Source organism: Gadus macrocephalus, chromosome 3 (genome assembly GCF_031168955.1).
Source record: "Gadus macrocephalus chromosome 3, ASM3116895v1".
In the NCBI taxonomy this organism is placed as follows: Eukaryota; Metazoa; Chordata; class Actinopteri; order Gadiformes; family Gadidae; genus Gadus; species Gadus macrocephalus.
Window position 1 is genome coordinate 20,432,157 of NC_082384.1, and position 26,258 is coordinate 20,458,414.

At 51.5% G+C, this 26,258-nt stretch overlaps 1 protein-coding gene across 3 annotated transcripts; it reads left to right on the forward strand.

Annotated features, from left to right (window-relative positions):
- Nucleotides 1-80: 80 nt before the first annotated feature.
- Nucleotides 81-25,682, forward strand: LOC132454532 (signal-induced proliferation-associated 1-like protein 2). 3 transcript variants are annotated; one of them, XM_060047958.1, is made up of 22 exons: nt 81-366; nt 3,563-4,861; nt 7,602-7,729; nt 8,436-8,624; nt 8,873-9,029; nt 9,250-9,353; nt 11,108-11,247; nt 11,339-11,888; nt 12,299-12,573; nt 13,419-13,640; nt 15,165-15,308; nt 16,612-16,694; nt 16,919-17,037; nt 17,922-18,277; nt 18,465-18,620; nt 19,690-19,740; nt 20,500-20,593; nt 20,779-21,124; nt 21,794-21,895; nt 22,322-22,403; nt 22,861-22,942; nt 24,068-25,682. In XM_060047958.1, the coding sequence occupies exons 2-22, from the start codon at nt 3,742-3,744 to the stop codon at nt 24,215-24,217; spliced, it is 4,650 nt and encodes a 1,549-aa protein (XP_059903941.1). In that variant the 5' UTR covers nt 81-366; nt 3,563-3,741; the 3' UTR covers nt 24,218-25,682. The 3 variants fall into 3 exon arrangements, with proteins under 3 accessions (XP_059903941.1, XP_059903940.1, XP_059903942.1); XM_060047957.1 differs by having other exon boundaries at nt 82-366; nt 16,609-16,694; XM_060047959.1 differs by lacking the exon at nt 19,690-19,740 and having other exon boundaries at nt 83-366; nt 16,609-16,694.
- The last annotated feature ends 576 nt before the right edge of the window (nt 25,683-26,258 follow it).

Sequence of the window (26,258 nt, forward strand, 5' to 3'; positions counted from 1 at the left end):
TTACAAACCTTGTAGAAAGGATGACGGTTTATGTTTCTCAGGCCTCAGTGCTGAGAGGGAGGGGCGGGGTTCCGCCGGCACAGCCTGTCATCCAAACCAACAATTCCTAAACGAGCCATTCCAGCCTGTGTTCCAAGCCGAGCCATTCCAGTGGGTGTTCCAAGCCGAGCCATTCCAGTGGGTGTTCCAAGCCCAGCCATACCAGGACCAGGCGGCTGGGAACGAAGAGTCTATCGGTGTGGAGGAGCCCAACCCGGACTTAGTTTTCAACAGGAATGTACTGGAGGCAGGAAAGTTTACGGAGCGGAGACGGAGTGTGTCGAGGTGGCTTCGCGTTGATTTACAACTCTATCGTTCTGTAGAAAGGTAAGACACAGTGTGTAAACCCTTTTCTAGTTACATGTTATGTCGACGTTAACGTCGTAAACTGTGATCGCTGAGTCGATGCGAGGAGTAACTTCTGGTTTCCCAGCCGGTGTTTAACTCTTCCCGACGGGACTGAATTTAAAATCGCTAATCTCTCCATAAACACACAACAAAGCGGGTACAAGTCGACAGTAATTCCCGATCAAACCAGATTAAGAGCGGCCATGCGGGGCCAAATCCTGCGGTGTTTAACGGCTTTAGTCTGAAACAACACAACACCATTTGGTTGGTTGAACTCCCGAGCCCCGCTGCTCTCAGACAAACGGTCCTCACACTACAACAAGAGTCCGCCCAACGTTACTGGAAAGTTAGCACGTCCTGGTTATCGTCGTGTTTTACTCTACTTCATGTTTCTATGTGGGATATTGGCGGCTTGCCTGAGAGTTTGAGAGGTTTTGAATAAGTTTTGGAGGCGACCGTTCCAGCAAATGTCTGTTTTGTTTGGAGGAGCTGAAAGGGTCTTTCAGCGGGCAGGCCTTTCCCTCACCCCCGCTGGGAGCTCCCCGACCCCCGCTGCGCGGTAGGAGGTGGCTGGCTCATCTAGTTGGTCTAGTGTTAGTGTGTATACCTCGTGTTCATGGGGTTGCTAAAGTTATTTAAATTAACGAAGATGACATAACAGCAGGAGAGAGAGAGAGAGAGAGAGAGAGAGAGGGAGAGAGGGGTGTGTGGTACTATGATAGGAAGCGGGTCAAGGGGGGGCAGACGGTATGGTTGCCACGGTAAAGCATCATGGAAGAGGCCCAGGGCTGTCCTCCGGCCGGCTGGATGGATCAGCGGTGACATCATCGACCTGAAGTCCATCTCATGACGACCTTGAGGTCACATGGTTCCTGTCGCTCTCTTGCTTCCCTCTTCCTCTCTCTGTCGCTTTCTCTCTCTGTCTCTATGAGTAACAAAGCCAAAGTCAGCTCGACTTTGCCTAGGTTAGTTGTTTTGGTTTAGGGTTAGTTAGTTGCTCTGTCTCGTGTGTGTCTCTCTCTGCTGACCTGTTTCTCTCCACTGACCTGTTTAAGTTTGGAACAGCAGTTGGGACTGCAGAATGTGTTCCAAACATGGGGGGCAGGAGTGTAGCGCAGAGTCAGGCCGGTCGTCCCAGCATCTCCCTGCTCAGTGGGGCTGGCTCACCGACCGGCCGTTGGTCCTGTGGTCTGCCTGCTGCCGTAAGAGCCCTATCGAAATCCCAGTATAGACCATAGACATAAAGGGATGCCTTCTGTTGTAGTTGGATCAGACCATTATATTCTCCTCCCAGGTGTTTCTACTTCCATAAAGGGATGCCTTCTGTTGTAGTTGGATCAGACCATTATATTCTCCTCCCAGGTGTTTCTACTTCCATAAAGGGATGCCTTCTGTTGTAGTTGGATCAGACCATTATATTCTCCTCCCAGGTGTTTCTACTTCTGAACCCTCTAAGCATGTCTCAGAGGGCCTCAGCGTGATTCATCCGGCCCCTCGAAGAAGCAGAAATCCCCTGAAATGAAAGTGCCTGAATGAAGAAGTGTCTTGGTGGAGGGATTTAGGTGGTGTCTGGGTGGAGGGAGGAGGTGTGTGGGTGGAGGGAGGAGCTGTTCCTACTAGTTCCTTCCTGAGGAGTATTGAGTCACATGGGTTTTATAAGACAGCTGTTACACACACACACAAGCATGCACACACACCAACACACACAAAGGAACTGTGCTTCAGGGCATCCTGGAGATATGGGACCCCTCTCCCAAGTAGAACCGTCTTTATCGAGGGATTGCTCTTCAACGTGCAATTTGAATGCTAGTTTGCTCATAGGGCATGGCAGCCCTATTGGAAAGTCAACATGTCAGACATGTCATGTCAGGTCAGAGGTCACAGCTGATCTTCTTACAGGTTGTCGACGCGGCCTGTCGCCACTCCATGACCTCTGACTTATGAACACCACCTTCTAATTACATCAAATAGAGTTCAGTTCCGCTTGAGCATGGCACCAACACTGCAGGGATGGGGTTCCTTTCCCTTTGTTGCTCAGTGGGTGGAGGAGCTGTAGAAGGTGTTTTGGAGCAGGGCGGGGATAGCCTTGTATACCTGGCTCTGAGGAGGGCAAAACAAACACACCCCATGCGTCACAGCTCGCCAAACAGGAAGAGCCACGCCAGCCTTCCTGTCTTTTTTAACAACAACCACTGGCAAGTTGTCTAGACAGGCTGTGTTGTGATGAGGTTGTGTTGTGTTGAGGCTGTGATAAGGCAGGCTGTGTTGTGTTGTGATGAGGCAGGCTGTGTTGTGTTGTATTGAGGCTGTTTTGTGTTGTATTGAGGCTGTGTTGTGTTGTATTGAGGCTGTGTTGTGTTGAGGCTGTGTTGTGATGAGGCTGTGTTGTGTTGAGGTTGTGATGAGGCAGGCTGTGTTGTGTTGTGATGAGGCAGGCTGTGTTGTGTTGTGATGAGGCAGGCTGTGTTGTGTTGTATTGAGGCTGTGTTGTGATGAGGCTGTGTTGTGTTGAGGCTGTGATGAGGCAGGCTGTATTGTGATGAGGCTGTGTTGTGTTGAGGCTGTGTGTGTCATACACCATAGCAGTAGCACTACAACCTCCATCATTCGTCATAGCAGTACACTACAACCCACCTCATACGCCATAGCAGTCGGACCACTTAGAGAGTGGTTCTAGGGATACTTCAGATACACTTTTGAGAATATATTTGATCTCAGTTTAAAAATGAAGATGATGAAAAAGAATGGAATGTATGATATTTATCACCTTCAATGACACAGTGGAGTATGTCCGGCCATAGCCTCTAGGGGAAGACTAAAGTGAATTGTATATATTAGATACTTGCATCCTCCTTTTCCTTCAGTGTGTGAACAGTCTTCCGGTCGGGCTTGTTCTGTTGTATTGTTTCCTCTGGTTGGACGCCTAGGTGCCATTACAGGAGATGTGTGATAGAACCATGTGATCCATTTCATTATTGGCTGAAACAAAATGAAGGATAAAGGTCTACATTGCGGTTCCTATTCATCAGCTGTGGTTTCTCCTAAAGCCTCGTCATTTCCCAACACTCAGAGGGAACGGGGAAGTGTCTAGTTTACAACCATCACCGGGCGTCATCGTCAACTCTTATCTCACTATACTTTTATATTTCACAATGTCGTCGTCTTTCTCTTTCAGATCCTCTGGAAGGAACCGCCCTAGAGATCAGTCTGATCGCTGGAATCATGACAGCAAAGCCCAGCAGGCCTCGTCACTAAGGACATGAGCGGACTCACTAAGGAACCTCACTAAAGACATGAGCAGACCTTCCTCCAGACGCCGTGGAGTGTTGAGGTTGTAGCCTAGTGTGGGCCTGTATGCAGAACCCGGTCCCCCAGAACCCGGTCATCCAGAAGAGCCACAGTCTGCAGACCATGGGGCCGCCCCCCACCAGCGCCCCGCCCTGCAACCCCATGCCCAAGATGGGCGTCCGGGCCAGGGTGTCCGAATGGCCTCAGCGTAAGGACGCCTGGGAAGCCCGACCCCCGCCGCGGTACGACAGCCTGCTGCCCAGCATGCCGGACCACCTGCTGGGCCAGGACGCCCTCCTGGGGCGGGCGGGCCCCTACCCGCTGAGCGAGATGCTCAGCCACGCCCCCATGCGCAGCCTGGCCCGCATCAAGAGGAGCAACAGCGAGGTCACCCTCAGTGACCTGGGGGCCGACGAGGACCAGGACTACTGCGGGGCCACGCTGCGCCGCGAGTACGGGAGCACCTCCTCGCTGGGGGGCCACTCCTCCCAGGACGTCCTCGGGCCCCTGGTGGCCCTCGGGCCCGACAGGGAGGCGCGGCAGGAGCAGCCCAGCGCCCCTCCCGGCGGCTTCCCGCCGCTGCTGTCGCCCAGCCTCCTCACCGCCGCCCAGATCGCGCGGGGCGACTACGTGGACCCCTCGCTGCTCATCTGCGCCCAGCGGGACCGCCCCGCCACGCAGCGGGGCAAGCAGGAGAAGGCGGAGACGTCCATCTTCAAACGCCTCAAGAGCGTGAAGGCCGATGCGCCGCCGGCGTCCCGGGAGGCCCCGGGGCCCCGCCACCTGACGGCCCCCACGTGTTTCTCCCACCACGACGTCCAGAGCCTGCTCTTCAGCCCCGGCCAGGCCGGGGGGAGCCGAGGTAACGGGAGGAGGAACAGCGGACCGGGGGACGCCGTGGCGTCGCGGGGCCTCGGCGCGGCGGCGGGGGGCGTGGCCGACCCCGCTGAGGGGTCAGCTGGTCAGCTGGTGTCCTGCTGGCCGGCCTACCGCCGGGAGACGGGGGAAGAGCGAGACGGGGAGGGCGCCGGCATGGACTCTAGCGCCAGCGTCCCCAACGCGGCCGTGTCGGTGCTGGAGGTCCCCAGGGGCCGGCCGGTGTTCCCCGGGGACCTGGAGAGCGGCTTTACCGTGGAGCACCTGGACCAAGGGGCTTTCTACTACAAGAAGTACTTCTACAACAGAGGTAGGAACACCTGGACTCCACCTCGCAGACCTGTCTCCTCTCAGCCCTGTCTCCTCTCCTCGCTGTCTCCTCTCTGTCTCCTCTCTGTCTCCTCTCTGTCTCCTCTGTCTCCTCTGTCTCCTCTCTGTCTCCTCTCTGTCTCCTCTCTGTCTCCTCTCTGTCTCCTCTCCGTCTCCTCTGTCTCCTCTGTCTCCTCCCTGTCTCCTCCCTGTCTCCTCTCTGTCTCTTCTCTGTCTCCTCTCCTCTCTGTCTCCTCTCTGTCTCCTCTCCTCGCTGTCTCCTCTCCTCTCTGTCTCCTCTCCTCTCTGTCTCCTCTCCTCCCTGTCTCCTCCCTGTCTCCTCTCTGTCTCCTCTCCTCACTGTCTCCCCTCCTCCCAGTCTCCTCTCAGTCTCCTCCAGCCCTTTCTCCCCTCAGCCCTGTCCTATCTCAGTCTCCTCTCAACCCTGACCTATCTCACTCTCTATTTTTTCGATTTGATGGATTGATTAATATTTATACTTTCCTATGGTTTGTGAAATGTCTTAACCGCAACACCGCGTCTAGACTGCAGATTTGTTTTGCTCTGTCTCTGCAATAGATCTGCTGTTTCAGCTTGGATCGAACGCCGTTTAAAAATTGGGCTTTGTGCAGAGAGTTCTGGGAAGGCGGGGGTGTAAACATTGTGATACTCTTTTAGTAACGTTGTAAATAGCTTTATAATGACCGGCGTTGTTGTGGATGAAATGTGCCACACACCGTGGCGTTTTAACTTAGTAGCTTATCCCTCACTCGGACGCAGACATCAGAATAAACCGCTGCTCAGACAGAGCTCCACACACCGTGGCGTTATACTATACGTGCCCGGAAAGCCTAACCCGCTGTCGGACGCCGCAGTGTTCAACCGCTGCCCGGACCGAGCGCTACATGTACACACACAGCTCACCTCCGGTGACCCATGGTTATGATGTTGAGGAGTATACTAACAGACATTTCGGCGTCACAGAAAGACCTTGACCTGCGTTCGAGTGGAGCGCTGACATGGTATTTTGGCGCGTAGCAAAAAAAAGAAAGAGATGTAATCCTGTTCTCTTAAGGACTTCTTTGAGTAGAAAGGATAAAATGACATCGATAACTATTTTGACGATCATATAGGACATACTGTATTGCTATATAACCACATTGTGTATGTTGTACCAAGAGATGCAGAGGGGCCAGCTCAAGCCACAGGCAGCAGCATTTTCAACAGTTATTCCTTATGACAAGAAAGGGCCCCGTGGCAGGCCACCACACAGATGCAGTGACCTATTACATTGCAAAATATATGGTCCCCATATTAAACAGTAGAATGAGAGGGTTCATTAGGAAACTGAAAACGATGGACCATATCTTTTGGTCTGTTTAGTTTAAGAGAAAGAGAAAATCTAAGTTTAAGTTGAGACTTTATTTTATTTATTTTTTATTTTTTTAAGCCAGCCTTTACCACACACACTCGGGGAGATCTCCTACATGGCAGCATGGACCACCATCTTCATGTATCATTTTCTTCAAACTCTACAATAAACCGGCTTTTAACATCGCCAGCCTGCGTTCTTGTTCTGGAGGAGCTACTGGTAGGAGTAACTAGCTAGATGTACTGGTAGGAGTAACTAGCTACATGATCTGGTAGGTAGGAGTAACTAGCTACATGTACTGGTAGAAGTAACTAGCTACATGTACTGGTAGGAGTAACTAGCTACATGTACTGGTAGGAGTAACTAGCTACATGTACTGGTAGGAGTAACTAGCTACATGTACTGGTAGGAGTAACTAGCTACATGTACTGGTAGGAGTAACTAGCTACATGTACTGGTAGGAGTAACTAGCTACATGTACTGATAGGAGTAACTAGCTACATGTACTGGTAGGAGTAACTAGCTACATGTTCTGGTAGGAGTACCCAGCTACGTGTTCCGGTAGGATTAGCTAGCTATGTGATTAAGTAGGAGTAGCTAGCTACATGTACATCATCAGCATTATAGTGCTTACGTTCTGCTCTTCTTGAAAGCGGGTTGGATGTTGTGGGGAGCAGCAGTAGGGCGCCCTGCTACCACAGAAGAAGAGCTACACTCCGAGCCGCCAACGTCAATCTGTCCACTCCATCTGTCAGATGGCTTCTGACTCATCTGAATCCTGAGCCTGTGAACTCGGGTTTCCATATGTCAGAGGACGATGTTGAGATGTATACCGTTTGACCTTTGGTCCATACTGAATCATCGCCACGAGCAACGACGCAAAAATCCAACATATTAGTTAGGATTCACTTGACATCTCAAACGTGCATCCATATCAGCATTATACCACGCATCACAGAGCAGACAAACCTTGACTCGGATGCATATCTAAAATGTACTGCATAGTCCAGACTGGTACCAACACAGAGCAGCCAAACCTTAACTCAGATGCATATCTAAAATGTACTGCATAGTCCAGACATGTACCAACACAGAGCTGCAGGCGGTTGGTAGATGTGCAAACCACAAACCAGGTGTCACCCTGGGAATGCAGAAGCCGGTTTGCTCCCTGCCGTGTAAACGGCTCAGTACGTTTATGAAAATGTTGGCCTGTCAAGTGCCCACAGTTTCGGTTCCCCCTGCAGTCCTGAGCTGTCATTCCCTCTCCCTAACTCCCTTCTTTTCACTGGAGTCTGCTAATGACAAAGCAGTGAAGTATAGACCCCAAACGACCCAACACTTTTAACTCCTGGTCTCTTTCCTGGGTTAGAGCACCAGAACTTCCTGGGGACGGACCAGTTCCTGGGGCCGGTGTCTCTCAGCGTGCAGAGGGAGAAGCTGGAGGATGATAGAGATGGACCTCACTACAACTACCGGATCATCCTGAGGACCAGCCAGGTAGGACGCCCCTCTAACGGCCCTTCATTACAGATGACATCATGATGGAGTAGGCTTACCGGAACCAGGAATCTGTCCTTTATCCCAGATCTTGAGGATGTAGGCTTACCGGAACCATGAATCTGTCCTTTATCACAGATCATGATGAAGTAGGCTATCCCAAACCAGGAATATCTCCTTTTATCAAAGATCATGATGAAGTTGGCCATCCCAAACCAGGAATCTGTCCTTTATCACAGATTATGATGAAGTAGTAGGCTATCCCAAACCAGGAATCTCTCCTTATATCATAAATCATGATGTAGTAGGCTATCTCAATCTAGGCATCTGTTTCGGTCTGTTGGCTCAAGGAAGAAAAGCTAAATGATACATTAAGAATGTAAAGAATATAGGTCAAGCTGAGCGTATTGCCTGAGTTCTGTTGTGCAATGTCCCGTGTGTAACATAAACCTCTGATACGTGGACCGTTCACATCATCGGTTCAGCAAGAAAACAGCATGGCTGTTCGCTTTCATTTAAAAATATATAACTCATAATGTGGAGAGTGGATCTAAATCACGCCTTCATCTCATCCTCATGTACTCAGTGCCTCATGTTCTGGGTGCTGGGTGCCTATTGTCAACATCTACGTCCTAATGTTGTCTCTCTCTCTCTCTCTCTCTCCATGTCTTTGTCTCTCTGTCTCTCACCCCCACGCCCCCCCCAGCCCAGTACCTTAAGAGGGTCCATCATGGAGGACTCTGTCCCCTCCTCCTCTAAACACGGCGGTCCCCGGGGACTCCCCCTGAAGGAGGTGCTGGATTACGTCCTCCCGGAGCTCAGCACTTCCTGTCTGCGTGTGGCTAGCTCCGCCCCCGCCGTCCCGGAGCTCCTCCTCCAACTGGACCAGCAGGGGGTGAGCCCCCTGACCCTCATACTACTACTACTATAATACACACCCTGACTCCTCATAATACTACAATACTACTATACTACACACCCTGACTCCTCATAATACAACAATACTACTGCTTAACACTATGGTGTGTGTGTGTGTGTGTGTGTGTGTGTGTGTGTGTGTGTGTGTGTGTGTGTGTGTGTGTGTGTGTGTGTGTGTGTGTGTGTGTGTGTGTGTGTGTGTGTGTGTGTGTGTGTGTGTGTCAGGTGAGTCTACAGCACCAGGTGGGGGTGCTGCTCTGTAGGGGCGTCCCGGGCGGCGGCCAGACGGGGGACGGTGATTGGTCTAGCCCAGCTCTGAATAACTTCCTGGATCTCCTGGGTCAGAAGATTTCCCAGAACCCAGCCCAGCTGAGCGCCGATGGTACCTGACCCCTAGGCCTGACCCCTAACCCCTTACCCTTCCCCCAGAACATAGCCCTGACCCAGACCCTAACCCTCCCCCAGACCCTAGCCCTCCCCCTACTTTCATAGTATTATATCTATTTTTTTATATCTTGAGCAGAGCATTTGCCTAACCATATTCATTTTGGATCAAAAACCCTAATTGCGCTGTATCTCTGACCTCACTTCCTTTCTCCTAGCGGGCTCGGCAGGAAGTCACTGTGTGTATGCTACCTACAAAGACCACGAGGTCATGTTCCACGTCTCAACGCCGACGTCCAGCATAGCCAGTGACCCTCAGCAGGTGAACCCCCTCATGCTTATCCTCTATCCCTGACCCGCTATCCCTGACACTGATCCTCTATCCCTAACCCTCAAACCCTAACACTGATCCCCTGTCCCTAACCCTCAAACCCTAACACTGATCCCCTGTCCCTAACCCTCAAACCCTAACACTGATCCTCTATCTCTAACCTTGATGCTGATCCTCTTACCCTAACGACGATCCTTTGTTGCGAACCCTCTAACCCTAACTCTAATGCTAGAAAGCTCTAACCCGGACAACGTCTGAACATCATTTAAACAATATCACTATGAATGATTGAGATTCTGCGTGGAAGTTCAGTGAGGCGCTGAAGAACCAGTTGTAGTCTGAGCGTTCAGTTCTTGTTCCCAAGTGCATTTTTCATAAAGCCCTTATCCTACATCTGGCTGAACAGCAGAGAGGAAGGAAGGTTCCCTTCCATTGCTCCTGATGCTCTGCAGGTTTGAACATCTCCAACCGCCTTGTTCAGATGTCTGAAGGGTCCTCTGATCGAACTACACTCTGGCTGACCAGAAGCATTAAACCCCTAACTTAACCCCTTTACTTATTATTTAACCTAATAGCAAAACAAAGACCTCCAACCTAATGCCTAAACAATCCATCTCTCACCTAATACCTAACCTCACCACCCTTTAACCTAATACCTAAACTTAACCACTTTAAATTGAACCTAATACCTAACCTAACCACCTCTAACCTAATTCCTAAACTTAACCCCCTCCTAATCTAATACCAAACCAAATGTAAACCTAATACCTAAACTTAACCATCTCTAACCTAATTCCTAAAGTAACCGTCGCTAACCAAACCAAACTAACCACTAACATCGCGGTCTGTCTATCTGCAGACGGTACATGTGTTTTTAATGTGGCTCTTCTTGATAAATCTTCCGATGTTCTGGAGATGGAGGTGAGTGGATATGATGGCAGGCCGACTCCCTACCCCTTCTCCTTGTTTACCGAGATGTTATCGAGGCTGTGATTTGCAATTATTCGGTGTGAACGAGGTTGTCGATTTTTAATTGGAAATAAACCAGAATTGACACCCTCCCCTCTCCCCCCACACGGAGGGAGGCTTCTCACCCACTAACGAATGCTCGTTACACGCACGTGATAATTGGAATTGCTGTTGCTGGAATCGTTGCTGTAGCAACGATTTAATGTGCAGCTTTGTGTGTGTGGGTGTGGGTGGGTGTGGGGTGGGAATCTGGGAAGTGTGTGTGTTGGCAGCTGGAGAAACGTAATGTTGTTGAATTCAAATTCAACCTAGGACTTTGTTTTGACTGCGTGTAGGATCATAGTCTGATAGGATCAGACTGTGTTGGATCGTAGTCTCAGGTCTGGTCCAATAGGATCAGACTGTGTTGGATCGTAGTCTCAGGTCTGGTCCAATAGGATCAGACTGTGTTGGATCGTAGTCTCAGGTCTGGTCCAATGGGATCAGACTGTGTTGGCTCGTAGTCTCAGGTCTGGTCCAATAGGATCAGACTGTGTTGGATCGTAGTCTCAGGTCTGGTCCAATAGGATCAGACTGTGTTGGATCGTAGTCTCAGGTCTGGTCCAATGGGATCAGACTGTGTTGTTGGCTCGTAGTCTCTGGTCTGGTCCAATAGGATCAGACTGTGTTGGATCGTAGTCTCAGGTCTGGTCCAATAGGATCAGACTGTGTTGGATCATAGGTCTGCTGAAGGGTCAGTTGTTAATTGGAGTATTAATTATGTTCTCTGCTTCCAGCTGCTGAGGAACCAGCAGGGGCTGCAGCTGGTGTTCCAGGAGCCAGGGGCCCCTCCCTTCACCCCCATCGGCCCCTCCCCCCAGGGGGTCTACCTGGTGGTCCGCGTTCACGGGCTCGGTACCGCCGAACTCTGCTACAGGTGAGCGGCCCCCCGTCATGTGAAGCCCTCCCCCTGAACCCGTAGAGAGAGCGCGCGTGTGAAGGAGCTGTCCCTCTTCTTTGTTGTTCAGCGTTGCCGTGACGAGACCCCGAGACGTTCCCGCCTTCGGGCCGCCCCTCCCCCCGGGCGCCACCTTCCCCCACGGCCCCGCCCTTGGGGACTTCCTGCTCGCCAAGATCGTCAACGGGCAGAACGCCGCGCGCAAGGCGGCCAGCTCCGGCCCCGCCGGCGCCCAGGAGCGCCACCTGGCCCTGCGCCAGCTGGTGGCCACCTGGCAGTCGGCCACGCCCCTCGACGGCCCCGCCCCCCGCTTCAGCTTCATCACGCTGGGCGGGAAGAAGAAGGAGCGCTCCAGGCCCGCGGGCCAGGCCAACCTGCACGCCGCCGGGGGCGTGGCCTGGCCCGCGGCGGTGGCGGGCGTGGCCTGTCTCCTCGCCGTGTCCCAGGAGACGGTGGTGCTGGTGGAGGAGGACACGGGGGAGGTGGTGTTCAACTGCTCCTGCCGCGACGTGATTGGCTGGAGTGTGGCGCGCGGCGAGGGGAAGCTCTACTACCAGAGAGGAGAGCGCGTGACGTTCAGCCTGCAGGACGAAGGGAGGGACCTCAGCCAGCGCCTCCAGGTCACTTCCTGTTCCAGCCCCCCCCCCCCCTCTCCTTGTGGGAGAGAGATTGTGTGTGTGTGTGTGTGTGTGTGTGAATGCGTGTGTGTGTATTTGTGTTTGTTTGTATTAATTGTGTTCATGTGTGTATTATTGTTTGTGTGTGTGTATTATTGTTTGTGTGTGTTTGTCTTAATGTGTGTGTGTGTGTGTGTTTGTCTTAATGTGTGTGTGTGTGTGTGTGTGTCTTAATGTGTGTGTGTGTGTCTTAATGTGTGTGTGTGTGTCTTAATGTGTGTGTGTGTGTCTTAATGTGTGTGTGTGTGTGTGTGTCTTAATGTGTGTGTGTCTTGATGTGTGTGTGTGTCTTGATGTGTGTGTGTGTCTTAATGTGTGTCTGTGTGTGTGTGTGTGTGTGTGTGTGTGTGCAGCTGGTGACGCGGGGCTGCGTGGCGGTCGAGGCGGTCCTCAGGAGGAACTCTCTGGGCCAGCTTGGTTTCCACGTCAACGCGGAGGGCGCGGTGGCGGACCTGGAGCCCTACGGCTTCGCCTGGCAGACGGGGCTGCGGCCCGGCTGCCGCCTGGTGGAGATCTGCAAGGTCGCCGTGGCAACGCTGGCCCACCACCAGATGATCGAGCTGCTGAGGACCCCGGGGCCCGTGGCCGTGGTCGTCATAGCGCCGCACGAGGACGGCTCCCCGCGCAGGTACTTCCTCCTCCTCTTCATCATCTTCCTCCGGCAGACTAGACCAGGATGCTCTAGGGGTTCGTACCCACGACCCCTGATGTAGTTAGTGCCCACACAGCGGCTACAGCAGCACTGGGACGGTCCCAGTCCGACCACTAACGTATCAACAGCCCTGAGAACGTTTGCTGTGGACCGGGAGGCACCGACCATTAGTGTGTTTGATACCAGAGCTCTACAGACTGTTTGAGACACCAGACAGCCTCTGAACAGGTGGTGTTTCTGAGGGCAGGGTGTTTCTGAAGGTATGGTGTTTCTGAGGGTGGGGTGATCTGAAGGTGGTGTTTTTGAGGATAGAGTGTTTCTGAGGGCAGGGTGTTTCTGAAGGTGGTGTTTCTGAAGGTGGTGTTTCTGAGGATAGGGTGTTTCTGAAGGCGGTGTTTCTGAAGGTGGTGTTTCTGAGGATAGGGTGTTTCTGAAGGCGGTGTTTCTGAGGATAGGGTGTTTCTGAGGATAGGGTGTTTCTGAAGGTGGTGTTTCTGAGGGTGGTGTGTTTCTGAAGGTGGGGTTTCTGAGGGAGGTGTATTTTTTGAGGGAGGTGTATTTTTTGAGGGAGGTGTATTTTTTGAGGGTGGTGTATTTTTTGAGGGTGATGTGTTTCTGAGGGTGGTGTGTTTCTGAAGGGGTGGTGTGTTTGAAACACACCACCCCTTCAGAAACACCACCCTCAGAAACCCCACCTTCAGAAACACAGTGTTTCTGAAGGTGGGGTTTCTGAGGGTGGTATGTTTCTGAAGGGGTGGTGTTTCCCAGGGTAAAGTGATTCGGAGGGTGGTGTCTACATCAGTGTGTTTGTGTTTTTATAGGAGTTTTACGGAGATATACCCGGGTCACTTCAGAACGACTGCCCAGCCGTGGCAGGCTGGCTTACCCGGGGCCCCGCCCCTCTCCAGGGCCTCGCCCAATCAGGGCCCTAGCCCCCGGGCCTCGCCCAGTCAGGGCCCCAGCCCATCCCAGAAGATGTTCCACTATGCTCCTGCAGGCTCCATCTCGCGTAGCAGCTCCTTCGACCGGCCAGAGAACAGCAGGTAGGACCTTAGTTACTATGGGTACCGACCCTAGTTACCATGGTTACATACCCTCGTTACCAAGGTCACTGATCAGTTAGGACCCTTGTTACTATGGGTACAGACTACGGACCCTAGTTACCATGGTTACAAACCCTCGTTACCAATGTCACTGATCAGTAAGGACCCTCATTACCATGGGTACAGACCCTAGTTACCATGTAACAGAGCAGGTAGGAACCTAGTTCCCTTGTTACAGACCCTAGGTACCATGGTGACGGAGCAAGTCGGACTAGGCATTGTGCGGTCAAATAATTTCTCCTGCACAGCGAGTTTAATTTTTGGCAATATTTTGGATGTTTAGAGCACATTTGTAAGTGCTCCAAACATCTCATGCAATCCATTCGATGTCAAATCGGGATCTCGAGGACTCCATTCCTCCTCTTTGGCGCCACCTCTGGTGAAAAAGAGCACTACCGCGCTACGCATTCGAGGGAGCTGAGGAGCGAGTCGTAGCGTTGGCTCCGCCTCCTCTCTGGCGGGACCCCCGCTGTAGGGGGAGGGAACGTGCCCGGTCGCTCACTGGGTACCGCTCGGGATCTGAATGCATGGTGGGAATGTCGCCACCGACACCAGCTGGTAACATTCCTAACACTGCGTTCATCAGTACCACGGTGTTCCCCAGTCCGGAGAGAAGGGACTGTCGTTGCCTTTGGACATCTTGGAGATGCCTTAACATACTCTGTTATTCGTGTTTCTGACGCAATATATTGATATATCGTCTTTTGTCAGTTCTTCATTCTTCAATCCTGTTCCTACTTTTGTGGGAGAGTCCAGCAACAAAATATTAATATGAACCTGTGGACTTCACACACATTGACCTGTGTGTGGGCCCCACACACTGCAGTGGACCGTGGCACTACTTCCCTGTTAAACGATCCCGAGGAGCAGGCGATTCATGTATTAATAAGTTGATGTGTTCATTAATTCATGTATTTATAAGTTGATGTGTTCACGTGGGTGTGAACAATGTTTCAGCGCTCCAAGCGACCGTGTGGTCTCTGGTAGAAGACGAGGAGAACGATCGCTTGAGCGAGCCTAACATACTCACTGGGCCTTTTAACCACACTACGCTAGCTCTTAGCTCTAAGCTCTAGCGAGCCTAGCACGCTCAGTGGGCCTTTTAACCACACTACGCTAGCTCTTAGCTCTAAGCTCTAGCGAGCCTAGCACGCTCAGTGGGCCTTTTAATCACACTACGTCAGCTCTTAGCTTTAGCGAGCCTGAACACGCTCACACTGAGCTAGTACAGTACTGCTTTATGTTCTGTTATAACAGTACTGCTTCATGTTCTGTTATAACAGTACTGATTCATATTCTGTTATAACAGTACTGCTTCATGTTCTGTTATGACAGTACTGATTCATGTTCTATTATAACAGTACTCTAGATAATAGCAGAGTGTGTGATTCCCATTTTAACAGGGTGACTTTGATCTTGACGGCCTACTAACCACCACTGGCTTGGGCTGTTTTAATTTCCCAGGATGCAACTGGGCTATGCCGTGTCCCCGAGCGGATCTCAGAGTCGGGGGGAGGGACTTGTCTTCTGCAGCTCGCCCAGCAACCAATCCACCACCAGCGATCCAGGTCCGAACGGCACTTGGTCCCAGTGCAGCACCTACCGCAGGTAAGACGCTGCAGACTCCTCGTTGTGGGCTAGGCTCCCAGCAGGAGGTGTAGCTGTACTGTTGGTTGTGGGGTAGATTCCCAGCAGGAGGTGTAGCTGTACTGTTGGTTGTGGGATAGATTCCCAGCAGGAGATGTAGCTGTACTGTTGGTTGTGGGGTAGATTCCCAGCAGGAGATGTGGCTGCACTGTTGGTTGTGGGATAGATTCCCAGCAGGAGATGTAGCTGTACTGCTTTCAGTCAATAAACTTTATTGACTGGAAATCTTTATTTTTTTTTACCAAGGCCTAGCTAACGATAGCATTTGTTAGCATTAACACGTTTTTATAGCATTAGACAGTATGTTAGCTGTTGCCAGCTTGAAGCTGTTGCCAGTTAGAATTAGCCAGTATGTAAGCTGTTGCCAGTTTGTAAGCATTAGCCAGTTTGTTAGCTGTCGCCAGTTTGTAAGCATTAGCCAGTTTGTTAGCTGTCGCCAGTTTGTAAGCATTAGCCAGTTTGTTAGCTGTGGCCAGTTTGTAAGCATTAGCCAGTTTGTAAGCATTAGCCAGTTTGTTAGCTGTGGCCAGTTTGTAAGCATTAGCCAGTTTGTTAGATGTTGCTAACAAACGTGTTGCTAGGCAGACCGTCCTCACCATTAGACCCTTAGAACCTAACCCTGACCCCAGACCCTGACCCCTAGACCCTGACCACACACACACACGTACACACAGAGAGCCCCACCTGCTAGAAGTCTCAACACAAACACACGCACTCCGTCAACCACACATTCCACAGACCTCGGCCTCTCTCCTGTCTGGTGGCTCCTCGCTCGCCTGCTGCTCCTGGCTTGGGTTTCCTCAAGCTTCCACATCCGCTGCTGGGAATGTTGGTGCGGCAGCCGGAATACCGGAGTACCACCAGATCTAGTTACATCAGAACATTCTGGAAATAGACTGCAAGGTTTAGTTCTGAACAGTCCGTCCACTTGGGACTGAAGCCCAGCGCTGTTCACAATCATCTTGCCTCAAATACTTCCTCGATACTACCTTGGATAGTGCCTCAAATACTACCTCAATAATGCCTCAAATACCATCTCCGTACTAAATGAAATACATTCTCTACACTGCCTCAAATAACTATACTGCTGCTAATGCTGCTTCCATACTCCACCTCCTTACACGTCAAATACTACTTCTCAAATACGACCCATATGCTCTCTCAAATACCACCATGACCTGACCCATCAAACTGACTCAAACGAGACTGGGATGATAAACACGCCTATATCATACCAGGAACTCTCTCTCTCTTTCTCTAGCAGTCCTTCTCCTACCTTGGTCGCCCATCCAGCTGGGGATGAAGGAAGAGACCAGTCAAAACCGGACCAGAGAACCAGATCCTCAGGTGATACTCGAGAGATGATTCCAGACCTTTAATCATCCATCCATCACTAGAACACATTACCTTATAAAAAAAAAAGAAAAATCTGTCACAAACCATATTAGGACGTTCCTCGTCTTCTGAAGGCCTCTTAATAAGGAGACCTGCATCATCATATTTGAGGAGAACCTACGTGGTCTGAGTGGGGGGTGATCACATGACTAACCCTGACTCTCAAACCCCTCCAGACGCCCCGGGCCGCCGCCCCTCCGCCAAGCTCCACAAGCTGCGTGAGCGGCCCCCAGTCAGGCCGGGAGCCCAACCGGGAGCCCAGCCGGGAGCCAGGCTGGCCAGCAGCCGGACCACGGTGGGTCCCCTTTACCCAGCAGGGCCTTTAGCTAGCAGACGGCTAACAAAGCTATGGTTCTGCTAGCTCAGGTTAACCGTGTGTGTCCTTCCCCAGCGGGGCTAGCGCCTACATTTAGCTGCTTCATTTCTGCATCTGTCCCACTTTAGATCAAGGTGTAAATTCTGTCAGACTTTGTACAATAACAATGTAACATGAATACATGTTACATTGTATTCTTGTACAATACAATGTACATTGGCATACCGAGGTGTGTGGTATACCCTACCAGGGCTAGCTCCTACCATGCTAACCTGTTCTGCCCTAGCAGGGCTAGCTCCTAGCAGGCTAACGTGTTCTGCCCCAGCAGGGCTAGCTCCTAGCAGGCTTAGGGTGTGCTGTATGCCCCACTAGCGCTAGCTCCTAGGATGCTAACAGTGTTCTGCCCCAGCAGGGCTAGCTCCAAGCATGCTAACAGTGTTCTGCCCCAGCAAGGCTGGTTGCTAGCAGGCTAACGGTGTGTTCCACACCAGCAAGGCTAGTTGCTAGCCAGCTAACGGTGTGTTCCACACCAGCAAGGCTAGTTGCTAGCAGGCTAACGGTGTGTTCCAGCCCAGCGAGGCTAGTTGCTAGCAGGCTAACGGTGTGTTCCAGCCCAGCGAGGCTAGTTGCTAGCAGGCTAACAGTGTGTTCCACACCAGCAAGGCTAGTTGCTAACAGTGTGTTCCAGCCTAGCAAGGCTAGTTGCTAGCAGGCAAACAGTGTGTTCCAGCCCAGCGAGGCTAGTTGCTAGCAGGCTAACGGTGTGTTCCAGCCCAGCGAGGCTAGTTGCTAGCAGGCTAACAGTGTGTTCCAGCCCAGCGAGGCTAGTTGCTAGCAGGCTAACGGTGTGTTCTGCCCAGCAGGCAGTGAGGGGCAGCTCCAGTGTGTCCAGTACCAACACCATGTCCAGCACGACCTCCAGTGCCTCCAGCGGTCCGGACCGGCCCTTCGGCTCCTCCGACCCGATGGACCCCCAGGAGCTAGGCCTCACCTACATCCAGGGGGCGTCGACCGACAGCGGCATCGACACCCCCCCCGTGGCCACGCCCCCCACCCCGCAACTCTCCGTGGGTGAGGAGGAGGGGCGGTGCTTGGAAGGGTACTGCAAGGTGGCGGCTCCAGACAGGGTCGTGGCTCAGGGTGTTGCCCTGGCAACCGCCTCCGGACACCCTAGAGATGGCAGCCTAGGGAACCTGAGCGAGAGCTCCTCTCAGTCCAGGTAGAATACACTCTGTGACTTCTCTAGGGCTGGCTGGCTCAGTCCTGATGTTATATTAATTTTTTCTTCAGTTTTGTATTAATATTTTTTTCTATCTGCATACTACCTGACAGCTGTCAGATAACCAGTGTGTAGAAGTCATGCAAATATTTAATCAAATAAAACCTCTCTGTCTCCTTCTCTCTAGTGGTTCTCGGTGCTCCAAGAACTTCAGAGGGATGAGAGGAAGCACCGCCACTGACGTTACCTCCCCTCTGAGCCGAGGGGCGGGGCCAACCACACAGGACCATCTGATTGGATGGAAGAAGGCGGGGGGCTGCTCCGGCCCTGAGCGTCCTGACAGGTGAGTGACATGCTCTCGAGCCAATCAGAGAGAGATTCATAATGAGCGCATTTTGTCATTTTAAAGAGAGAGTCACAAGTGAGCAGGAGAGGACCAGAGTGTAGAGCAGCATAGGACCAGAGTGTAGAGCAGCATAGGACCAGAGTGTAGAGCAGCACAGGACCAGAGTGTAGAGCAGCACAGGACCAGAGTGTAGAGCAGCACAGGACCTGAGTGTAGAGCACCATAGGACCAGAGTGTAGAGCAGCATAGGACCTGAGTGTAGAGCAGCATAGGACCAGAGTGTAGAGCAGCATAGGACCAGAGTGTAGAGCAGCATAGGACCAGAGTGTAGAGCAGCACAGGACCAGAGTGTAGAGCAGCACAGGACCTGAGTGTAGAGTGGCAGTATAAGACTAGAGGGGAGAGCAGCACAGTTACAAACCATCCCACTCGGAACAAGCAGGACGTATTACGTCCAGCGGACTACTCAACCCATCAGTTTTTTTAAGTTCGTTCAGTCATTAAAGCTGTTTCGACCGCTCAGAGGACCCCTTGTTCGATTTTGGACCCTTGTCTTGTTGCTTCTAACATGCAGCAGTTCAACCATAAGCACTGTAATCAAGTACCATGCCAGCGAAGTGCCTTGAGTTTAATTTACATCAAACATCTTCAGTCCAGAGCAAGTGAGTACCGTTTTATAAGCAGAATTTACAGGCGGTAGGGAGAGCATGTGAGCACTCCATCCTCTGTGGATAGCTTCCCTCTTGAGTTTGGTTTAGCAATCCTAAAACTTAGCCCAGTCAAAGGTGAGACGGTTCGGAAAGTTGGCTGAGCTTCCACTGAGGATGTCTGGTACCCCGGCCAGCCTCCATCCAAGAGGTGGAGCTTCACAACTCCCCCAGCACAAAGGACCCAATGCTGGTGTATGTGGTGATGGAGCGATCTCAGGGTGGTGTATGTGGTGATGGAGCGGTCTCAGGGTGGTGTATGTGGTGATGGAGCGGTCTCAGGGTGGTGTATGTGGCGGTGTCATCATGATGTCGTCGTGGAGACACTGAACTTGGTTCCTCTTGTCTTGGTCCTTCAGTGGAGCCGACGCCCTCCTCTACCTGCTTAACAGCCTCAGTCTGAGGTCCAGGTAGACGCCTGTCGCCTAGCCTGTCTCCTAGCTCCCCCTTAGCATGTGTCCTAGCCTGTCTCCTAGCTCTTCCTTAGCATATGTCATAGCCTGTCTCCTAGCTCCCCCTTAGCATGTGTCCTAGCCTGTCTCCTAGCTCTTCCTTAGCATATGTCATAGCCTGTCTCCTAGCTCTCCCATAGCATGTGTCCTAGGCTGTCTCCTGCCTGTACCCTAGCCTGTCTCCTAGCCTGTCTCAGAGCTCCCCCTTAGCATGTGTCCTTGGCTGCCTCCTAGCTGTGTCCTATGCTGTCTCCTGCCTGTCTCCTAACCTGTCTCCTAGCTCTCCCTTAGCATGTCTCCTAGCCTGTCTCCTAGCTCTCCCTTAGCATGTCTCCTAGCCTGTCTCCTAGCTCTTCCTTAGCATATGTCATAGCCTGTCTCCTAGCTCTCCCTTAGCATGTGTCCTAGGCTGTCTCCTGCCTATACCCTAGCCTGTCTCCTAGCTCTCCCTTAGCATATATCCTAGCCTGTCTCCTAGCCTGCCGCTAGACTCTGTCCTTGCCTGTCTCCAGATTCTTTCCTAAATCACACTAACAGTGGATTTGTATGAGCTTTTAGATCAGGGTCCACTCACTCACTCACTCACTCACTCACCTACTCACTTACTCACTCACTCACCTACTCACTCACTCACCTACTCACTTACTCACCTACTCACTCACGCACTCACTCACTCCGGTTATTTAAACCTACCCTTGTTTCTCCCTGGGCCTAAAGCCTGCAGCTCCAGTTGCAGCCCTACCCAGCCAGGGAGGCCTTCCTTCGGATGATAACGACCAACTCCTGCCCCGTTCCTGAAGACGACGATCAGGTGACTGCAGAAAACCAATCAAAGGCCTCCAAACACCAGGAGCATGATGCAAAGACAAGTAGCGAAATGTGCTAGAAAAATAACCCCTGCTTCCATCTTCTCCTCCCCTCTCTTAATCCCGCTCCTCCCCCTCACTGCTCCCCCCTCTTCCTCCCCCCCCCCTCCTCCTCTACCCGTCTCCTCAGTGTCTACTCTCAGCTGCGCCCCTGTTCCCAGCGTCTCCATGGCGACCGCTGCAGCGCTCCACGTCGGAGGAGAGCCTCTGGAGCCACCAGAGGAGCATGTCCCTGATCAGCTCCCGTAGCTCGCTTGTGGAGGGCAGCACCCCCGCGGACACCAGCACCCCCGCGGACACCAGCACCCTGCCCTACGGCAGCACCCTGCCCTACGGCAGCACCCTACCCTACCGCTGCACCCTACCCTACCGCTGCACCCTACCCTACCGCTGCACCCTACCCTACGGCAGCACCCTGCCCTACGGCAGCACCCTGCCGTGGGACAGCACCCTGGCCTGGGCCTCCCTGCGCAAGAGTGAGTCTCTGGGGGGGGGGGGGGATGGTGGGGATGCTGATGGAGGCGGGGCCCTATCGCCATGGTTACATGCTCATTAAAGGGGTACCCCTTGGTGGCTGGCCCCCGCGGGGACCTTGTTTCCTGAGCCCCCCGCTGAGCCTGGGTCACCAGCAGCATCACCATGACGATAGGAACTAGGAGAGCCAGTCGATGATGGCAGTGGTGGCTGTACACAACAGCAAGTGATGATAAGAGCTACAAAAAAATGGATCAACTACAAAGTGGATGACAGGAAGTGATGATGCTTGCATGAAGTGGTTCTGCTAACAGGAAGTGATGATGCTTACATGAAGTGGTTCTGCCAACAGGAAGTGATTATGCTTTAATGAAGTGGTTCTGCTAACAGGAAGTGATGTTGCTTTAATGAAGTGGTTCTGCTAACGGGAAGTGATGATGCTTTAATGAAGTGGTTCTGCTAACAGGAATTGATGATGCTAAAAGGAAGTGATTATGCTAACAAAAAGTGGGGCTGCTAATGGGAAGTGATGATGCTAACAGGAAGTGGTGCCTGTAACCGGAAGTGGTGATGCTAACAGGAAGTGGTACCTGTAACAGGAATTTATGATGCTAACAGGAAGTGGTGCCTGTAACAGGAAGTGAAGTTGCTAACGGGGGTCTTTTTTTCAGCACGGCTGAGCTGCTCCGACGGAGCACTGGCAGAGCGGACCAAGCTGGCGGAGGTGGGGAGGGCCTGGTCCCAGCTGGTGACCGCAGCACAGAGCTCACCAGGTAACCCACCTGGACCCGCCCCCGGGCTGCTCTGATTGGACAGAGCTCACTCAAGGTTCTCTCTGCTCTGCAGTCCTTCTGCGGACTAAGGGAGAACCGTCAGAAATAAAATACACATGGGGGCTGCTCCAGCTGTCCAATTTTACGAGTTCAGTGTATTATTGGTGGGTAGTAGGTAGAGGAGGTGGATCGTTTCAACATAGTGGATTATGACCCGGCACCCAATGCAGTCAGTTCTAGTGGGAGGCCTGTTGCATGTGTGTGTTTTTATAAAGTTCTGTGTGGATTATATTAATGTGTGTGTGTGTGTGTGTGTGTGTGTGTGTGTGTGTGTGTGTGTGTGTGTGTGTGTGTGTGTGTGTGTGTGTGTGTGTGTGTGTGTGTGTGTGTGTGTGTGTGTGTGTGTGTGTGTGTGTGTGGCTCTAGCGGACCAGTTTGGTGGGAGCTCCATGTGTGACCTGGATCAGGACCAGAAGCTTGCCCACCGGATGGACACCCTGCAGGACAGGTATGGTACTGCAGCACCAACACTGTACATTACAGTACAGCAGTACTACGACAGTATTAACAGTACTAGTACGGTACTACAGTCTGTAGCACTATTAAATTTATGTTACATTTCTACTTTAGTACTTAACTTTACACAGTTCTACACTATTATCATACTACTGCAGTATCAACACAGCAAAGTAGCAGCAGCAGCAGTAGCAGTAGCAGCAGTAGCAGTAGCAGCAGTAGTAGTAGTAGTAGTACAGAACGATTACATTGTCCGCAACATCCTCAAATCAGTTTCACCGCTACCATGGAGAATCATCCATTCTGTGGAATCATTAGACGTCCTGATTAATGAACAAACCTCTCTCCTTTCCTCCCTCCTCTGCTCTGTCCATCTCTACTCTCCTGTCCTCCTCTCCATCCCTCCTCTTCCTCTCCTCTTCCTCTCCACTTCCCCCTCCTCTCTCCAGTGACAAGTCTGCTGCCTTGCTCTCAGGTAAAGTCGGCCAATTGGAGGAGGCTCTTCATCAGCTGCAGCTGGACCTGAGGAAGGTAGCTTACCCATAATTCATTGCTAAACTCACATTTCATAATGTTGCTTGTGGTAACTGTTTCCGTTTCCCAAACACACTAATGTTTGGTTATCCTTTATCAAGTAAAAATAACATTCATCGGTTATCAAAATAGATTTAGATAAATCTTCTGTCTATCCATTTATTGATTCATCGACTAATTGTCCCTTCGCTTCAAAACTCCCGCGGTTATATTTATGTCATATTTGACACATTTGACACTTTTAAGAGTCAGTTCTCCATTTATAAACATGCACTTTGCATATTTTATACATATTTATATAAATGTGTGTATTTGTAGACACCTGTGCTTGTGTGTATTGTCTGCCAGGTAGCAATGCTGTGTTTTCGTTAGTTTTTTGTTTGGACATGGCCCTGTCCTTTGTAATGCTGCTGCTATCTGCCCTCAATTGCCCCCTGGGGACAAATAACGTTTTTTTTAATTGAATTGAATTGTTAACTCCTAGTCCCTCATGAAACAATTACTGAACCATCTCCACTCTCCTCTCTCCTCTCTCCTCTCTCCTCTCTCCTCTCTCCTCTCTAACTCTCCACTCTCTCCTCTCTAACTCTCCCCTCTCCACTCTCTCCACTCTCTCCACTCTCCCCTCTCCCCTCTCCCCTCTCCCCTCTCCCCTCTCCCCTCTCCTCTCTCCTCTCTCCTCTCTCCTCTCTAACTCTCCACTCTCTCCACTCTCTCCACTCTCCCCTCTCCTCTCTCCCCTCTCCCCTCTCCCCTCTCCTCTCTCCTCTCTCCTCTCTAACTCTCCACTCTCTCCACTCTCCACTCTCCACTCTCCACTCTCCACTCTCCACTCTCCTCTCTCCTCTCTCTTCTCTCCTCTCTCCCCTCTCCTCTCTAACTCTCTCCTCTCTAATTCTCCCCTCTCTCCTCTCTAACTCTCTCCTCTCTAATTCTCCCCTCTCTCCTCTCTAACTCTCTAACTCTCTAACTCTCTAACTCTCTCCCCTCTCCTCTCTAACTCTCTCCTCTCTAATTCTCCCCTCTCTCCTCTCTAACTCTCCACTCTCTCCACTCTCCACTCTCCACTCTCCTCTCTCCTCTCTCCTCTCTCCTCTCTAACTCTCCCCCCCCCCACACTAGGAGCAGGAGGACAAGCTGCTCCTGCAGCAGGAGGTGCAGCTCCTCCGTCACGACAACATGCGCCTCCACCAGGAGAGTCTGAGTACTGCAGCTCAGTTCAGCAGATACACACACTGGCTACTGCAGCCCCCCCAGCCCCCCCACCAATAACACACACGCTGGCTCCCCCAGCCCCCCCACCAATAACACACAAACGCACACACACATACACTGGCTTCCCCAGCCCTACCAATCACACACACACACACACACACACACACACACACACACACATACACATACACATACACACGCTCCTTCGGCCCCCAAGCCCCCCCACCAATAACACACACAAGTACGCACACATTGTTAAATATGCACAGATACCGGTATGCACCTTGTGTGCTTGGGCACACACACACTCATGTTGGGGCCAGGCTATGAGGCTTCATAAAGACTGGCTGGCACACAGAGGCTAGCACGACAACGCTAACATACAGGGGCTAGCACACATAGGCCTCTGATATGAGAAGCTGTTAGGCTAGCAGGGATGCTAGCTGTGACACTAACACGTAGCGTGTTAAATCTGTTGTCTCGACACTGTCCGGACCCATTAGCCTGTGCTATGTAGACACAGGCCATCTATAACCACTGGATCCTACAGCGCTCCAAACAGCCAATCACACGCCCGCTCACATGGAGTTGGCCCCGCCCCCGCTGCTCGCTACGTCAGAGACGCCCACATCCGAAAAGTGTACGTCCTTTTCGTCGCTAAGCAGACAAATAATGTACAACTCTTTTCATGCTCGCTAAACCTCCGGCGCCCTGTCTTCTGTTTGGTCCTCATATTGGACACGCATGTATCGAACAAACCAATCCTTCGCCGCCTCTGCCACGATGATGCCTACTGTAAATAGATCCTTATTACACCGAGATGTATTTAATGTCTCTGTTTTCTACACTGATGTGTTCTACTGTTGTGGGAACGGGCTGTGAGGAAGATTTAGTTTAAAAAACAAAAAACTCTTTCTACAAAAAAGTTTGACTATTTAAAGCCGTTGCTTGGACGAGATGCTGGATCATTTGTGGTCTGAGCTCCAAGCACTGACCCGAATATCTCGTGGGGGGGGGGGGTATAGCAGTATTACAAGGGTACATTAGAAGTACTACCAGGTACAGTAGGAGTACTACCAGGTATATTAGTAGTACTGCCAGGTACATAAGTAGTACTGCCAGGTGTAGTAGTACTACCATGGTACAATAGTATTACTACAGACCAGAAGCATGATGCCAAGGTTTTCTTCATTGACCTAGAACCCAGCGTTTCCATGGTAGCATGCCCGCTGACCTTGGTGAGTCATTTGCTTATGATGAGGATGATGTTCGTAGCCCTCCTGAAATACTGAAGAGCCCCTAGCTGTTGGACTACCGCTGTCTTTACTGGTGCAGTTCTGGTGTAGTCTGGTCCCTGCTGGACCAGTAAGTTCCTGGTCTAGTCTTATCCTGGTCTCTACCGGACCAGTTGGTTCCTGTTCTAGTCTGGTTTAGATTCTCAGCTGAATTCCAAGGTTTTGGTGTCAAATGTTTTGACCTGTTTTATCTGCCCGTTTAAATAAATGTTTTGTGTGAGTAAGTGCGATGGAGTCACGTATTTATTTAACCTTCAAAATGTACATTTCAGCTGACTGATCAATGATGTCATGGCAATTAGGATGACAAAAGGAAAAAGAGAGACAGAATGATAGAGGGATGATAGAAGACACAGAATGATGGAGGGATGATAGAGAAGAGACAGAATGATGGAGGGATGACAGAGGAGAGACAGAATGATGGAGGGATGAGAGGAGAGACAGAATGATGGAGGGATGAGAGGAGAGACAGAATGATGGAGGGATGAGAGGAGAGACAGAATGATGGAGGGATGATAGAGGAGAGACAGAATGGAGGGATGAGAGGAGAGACAGCATGATGGAGGGTTGAGAGGAGAGACAGAATGATGGAGGGATGATAGAATGATGGAGGAGTGACTGGATGGAGGGGGGGGGGGTGAAGGCTTCATGTGTTCATGGTGAAGTGTTGATTCATTGTGAATGAGTTGAAGCTCTAGCGAAGTTGAGCACGTTCCTCTCTGAGAGAGAGGAAGAGAGCCAGGCAGCGCTCACCTGGAGATCAGAGGGCTCCGGTTGGCCCAGATCCCTAATGGATGCCCCAT